Source organism: Budorcas taxicolor, chromosome 7, assembly GCF_023091745.1.
Source record: "Budorcas taxicolor isolate Tak-1 chromosome 7, Takin1.1, whole genome shotgun sequence".
Taxonomy (NCBI): domain Eukaryota; kingdom Metazoa; phylum Chordata; class Mammalia; order Artiodactyla; family Bovidae; genus Budorcas; species Budorcas taxicolor.
The window spans coordinates 59,280,715-59,285,926 of record NC_068916.1 but is presented as its reverse complement, the minus strand read 5'-3'; the positions used below and the strand labels follow the sequence as shown (position 1 = coordinate 59,285,926).

The window sequence follows — 5,212 nt, the reverse complement described above, 5'->3', positions numbered from 1 at the left end:
CCTTGGGATATTCTGCCTAAGAATAACTTTGTAACCTAGGGCCATAGGCCAGGCCAGATAGTTTACCCTCAGGTGAATGTTTTTGTTTAGCTGTGCTGCTAAGTCACTCTGTATCAGTTTAACTCCTGAGGGAAGGGGGCTCGAGACTAGTAGTTGTCAGTCGAGTAGGTGCTGCCTGTCCCCATTAAAAAGCCTAGACACCAAAGCTTTTGTGGGTTTCCCAGGTTGGCAATACTTTATACAAGTTATGACACGTCATAGCTGGGAGAATTTAAGCACTACCTTTGTGACTGTCCTGGTGGAGCACAACTGGAAGATGGTGCTTGATCTCCCAGACTCTACCCAATGAGTTTTCTGCCTTTGCTGATTTTATTCCATATCCTTTCATTGTAATAAACTGTTACCATGCATGTAATGGCTTTTCTGACTTCTATGAGTCCTACTAGAGCATCATCAAACTTGAGGGTACTCTTAGAAACTCCCAACAGAGAGGATCTCATAGGTCATGAAAGAGTTACTTACAAGACACAACAAGATTGATTTGTAGAAACAATTTCAAATAGAGCTAAAACATATTACAAGGAATATAATTTTTAGTCTAAATTTCCCATTGAATTTATTTGAAAGGCAAAAAATATTAAAAGTTCACTGTCAATTTTTATCCATGTAAGACCACATAACCACTTTGTTACTCATGTGTATATCTACACTTGTGTTTTTGTCTGTGTCTGTATCTATGTCTGTATCAGTACCTGTATTTATTTCTTCCAAGCTAAGGTATGGGTGCTATTCATATGTATGTCACTGTAAGTTGTTCAAGAAAATTTGATTTTTTAAAAATGGATTTCTATTTATGCTTGTATGATCTATAGACTATCTACTAATATGATCTCTGTACAATTCTGCCAAAATATCGTGTAAGCTTTTTATCTTTTGTTTTTAAATGAGTCAACTAAATTTTTTTAAAAAGACTTTTCTCTTTACTATATGTATAGTCTATCTCCAGTCTTCCAGTCTTTTGTGAACCAATGGAGGTTATTAAAAAAAAAAAATCCATGAATCAGCAAATCCAGTTCCTTGCTAAAATTATTGGAAATTTCTGTGGAGAAATATAGAGAAAAAATAATGGTATCTTATTTTGAACTTACCACTGATCAACACAAAGGAAACACTCATTCTTGTAAGTGAGGCCATTTGTCCCACAAACATATGCTGTCACTTCAGGACAGTCTGCATCATAAAGAGGATCCAGTGGGTAATATATTTTACACGGGGGCTGCAAACATCATAAAATATCGTATGAATAACAACTGATCAATTTTCCCTCATCTATTTCTGGCCTGTCACTTCTGCCCCACATAAAAGTTAATGGATGTTAATGGATCTTTCTCAAGATTTCGTCTCCTTTGGGCTTTAGTTAGGCAAGTTTCTTTTCTGACTACAAAGTCCTCACCCATTCATCATCTGTTGAAGCCATAAACAGTGTAATAACTCAGTTTAAACCCCAAATGGAAAGTTCTCCTTTAAACTTGGAGTCCCCATGCCAGTAACTCAGAAGTTTGTGAGTAGAGATAGCTATGTGAACTCCTAGAATACAAGGGTTTAAATGTAGTTCTTAAGAGTGAGGGTTCTGTATTGAGACTGGGATTAAATTCTGAACATGTGCTTAGCTTCTCAGTTGTAGCCAACTCTTTGCAACCCTTTGTACTGTAGTCAGCCAGATTCTTCTGTCCATGGGATTTCCCAGACAAGAATATTGGAGAGGGTTACCATTTCATTCTCCCGGGGATCTTCCCAATTCAAGGATCAAACCGCATCTCCTTGGTCTCCTGCATTGCAGGTATATTCTTGACCCACTGAGCTATTGTACCACTGTTAAACTTTTTAAGTGTTAGTCGCTCAGTCGTGCCCAACTCTTTGTGACCCCATGGACTGCGGCTCACCAGGCTCCTCAGTCCATGAGATTTTCCAGGCAATGATACTGGAGTGGGTTGCCATTTCCTTCTCCAGGGGATCTCCCTAACCCAGGGATCGAACCCAGGTCTCCTGCACTGGATGCAGATTCTTTACCAAGTGAGCTACAAGCCTTGGACAAGTGACAGGGATTATTTCATTTAACGTTCAGAGATGCATTTTATTATTATAATGCTTATGCTACATGGGGGTAAATTTAAGCCTGACAAGGTTAAGTTACATGCCCAAAGTCATACAGAAAACTTCCATTCTACTTTACCACTATGAAGTTTGAGATCCCTCGAAGAGAGTGATCAGATTAAAATAAAAATTCAGAACTGCTATAAATTTAAATTTACCTCAGGCCATTCAGAGTAATCATGTGGTTTGAAGAGTTCTGCAAATAAAGAACAGACACAATAGGTTAGTAGTTCTCCACGGAATTTGATTTCACTCACTGAAGTTACTGACTGAATAAAGAAATGTAATGTACAATAAAATTTGTAGGTGGTCTGCCTTTGTTAATTACTTCATCCATTTATTTATTCTCTACTCCTTTTTCACAGTCCTAACTTCATTTATAAATTTGCTGTGTCATTGAAGAAAGAGTAAAAACTATTTGGGGTTATATGATCTGAACATAAAAAATAAAACTATTCAAAGATCAAAATACAACACAACTGAATTCCTCTTTAATCTTAACGTAGGAAAGACTTTCTGGTAATGGTTCATTGATCTCTGTGCAATAACAGAAATAACTGATACACTTTATGACATTCAAATAAAAATAATTTTTTCATGACAAATATAAACTAAAAAATTCTGATAAACTGGAAAAAATATTTGCAACACCTATCATAAAGGGTTCATATATACACACAAACCCCAAAGATATGGAAATGACCCTTAAATTTGTAAAAGATATTTAAATGCAGTATGATAAGAAAAATGCTATAAAACTATATTGAAATACCATCTATTACTGGTGGGAATGCAGATTCGCACAACTTTTATGAAGCGAAATTTGGCAATGTTGAACAAAACTACTTTGCATTCATATTTGATCACAATTCAGGGAATATACCCTGAAGATAACCTTCCAACAATAGAAAAATATATATGCATAAGATTATTTATTGCAGCATTGTTTTTATTGCAAAATATTGGACACAAACTAATGCCTGTACACCTAAAGACTGACTGAATAAACTTTGGTATATTCATCCAATAAAGTTTTATGCAGTTGCATAAAAGAATGAGGAAATCCCTGTAAACTGATATGCACTGGTTTTCAAGACATTCTTAAATTAGGAAAAGCATGATGCAAGTAGGTACCTATACTATGCTATCTTTTATGTAAGAAAGTGGGAAGAATGACAAAATGTACATATGTATGTTTATTTGAGCAAAAAGAAACACAGAAAAAATAAACCAGAGACTAATAAGATTGGTTACATAAAGGATAAGGATGGAATTGCAGTAGAAGGTGAAGGGTTTGAAGGTAATGACTCTCTTTGAGTCTAAACTTTTGTTCGTTTCATTTTTGTCATGTTCAAAATAATTTTAAATTGCATTTTGATTTTTCTTGACCCATGGATTATATAGAAATGTGTTATTTATTTGATTTCAAAATAATGGAGGATTTTCCATAGTAACTCCTTTTCTAATGTGTGTGTGCATGCTCAGTCACTCAGTCATGTCTGACTCTTTGTGACCCCCATGGACTGTAGCCTGTCAGGCTCCTCTGTACATGGGATTATCTAGGCAAAAACACTGGAGTTGCCATTTCCTCCTTTAGAGGATCTTCCCATCACAGGGATTGAACTTGTGTCTCCTGCATCTCCTGCACCGGCAGCAGATTCTTTTACTGCTGAGCCACGAGGGGAGCTCTCCCTTTCCATAGTGCTGTGCTCAGTCACTCAGTCATGTCTGATTCTGTATGATCCCATGGACTTTAGCCTGCCAGGCTCCTCTGTCCATAGGGATTCTCCAGGCAAGAATACTGGAATGGGTTGCCATGCCCTTCTCCAGGGGATCTTCCAAACCTAGGAGTCAAGCCCAGGTATCCCATATTACAGGCGGAGTCTTTACCTTCTGAGCCACCAGGGAAGCCCCCCTTTCCGACAGTGATACCCAATTGGTATTATCAAGCCCAAAGGCCTATGTTTCAGCAAAATTTTCCCATCCAGTCACAAATGACTCTTTTTCTTTTCTACAATGAAAAGAAAAAAACAGGTGTTTTGCTCCTAAGTTTGCTTACCTGAAAAAACAACATGTGCCAAAGTGGAGGATTCCAGGAAAAATATGATCATACAGGGAAAGGCAGTCATTTGATCTCATCTAATGCCCTGCTTGGAGAGGCCTGTGGAAATGCTCAAGATAGTTTATTCATCATTTCTTGCACAGCTGTCTTTCCAAACCTAAGATAACCCACTACTCTGAATTGAACTTGGTCATGGTGGTCTCAAACTGGCCTGGTCTCTAGGGATTCAGACCTAAGAAGCCTCTTCTGCCCTGAAGAGGGAAAGAAAACCATTAAAATAACTTTTTCCCCCCAGCCAGCAAGCGTTGTGTTATTACAATCTGTTTTGACTTGGAAGAAGAATTAGCCTCAAGGCTATCACCAGGACTGAACCCAGGCATGTTACATATAAATGGATTTATCCTACAACATAAAGTAAGGTTAATGAATATGGATACTTTAAGAATTCTGAGAAAAAAGGTATGATCTGAGGACTATCTTGTACAATCAGAGCTATGTCACTTTATAATGCACATTGTTTGATTCCCTAGGGTAGACCAATTTCTGCCACACTGAAATGCTCCGTTTCCTAGTTAAGTTTCTTCATCCAGGCCATTTACATGTGCTCAAATACAAAGAATAGATTGAAAGTGGAATTGTTGGTCTGGTGATCATAAAGATTGTGTATACCTTTCCTGATAGGTGAATCAAGATAGTTGATATTAATCATTTTTTGATTCATATATAGGTACACATGATTTGATGACATCTATCAGTGAGATCCAAGTTCAAATTCTAGCTTCAACAGTTTTTAGAAGTATGAGCCTCAGAAAAAGTGTGAACATCATAGGATATTGAGAATATCAACTGATACTAGTATCAATATAAGTGGAGTTTCTTTTGTAAGAATGCAAATATTTAGCCCAGAGAGAAGATAATTTCCAAGTTATTTACACTCAACTTCCTTATGCCCTACTCTATTCATTCTGTCTCTTCTCCAAATTGCAGTTGGTGGGC

At 37.1% G+C, this 5,212-nt stretch overlaps 1 protein-coding gene across 1 annotated transcript; it reads right to left on the bottom strand.

Moving 5' to 3' along the window:
* Window positions 1–1,144: 1,144 nt before the first annotated feature.
* Window positions 1,145–4,283, bottom strand: SPINK13 (serine peptidase inhibitor Kazal type 13). The gene is made up of 3 exons (XM_052644436.1): window positions 4,214–4,283; window positions 2,313–2,350; window positions 1,145–1,276 (listed from the first exon to the last, which is right to left on the bottom strand). The coding sequence occupies exons 1-3, from the start codon at window positions 4,281–4,283 to the stop codon at window positions 1,145–1,147; spliced, it is 240 nt and encodes a 79-aa protein (XP_052500396.1).
* Between the last annotated feature and the right edge of the window lie 929 nt (window positions 4,284–5,212).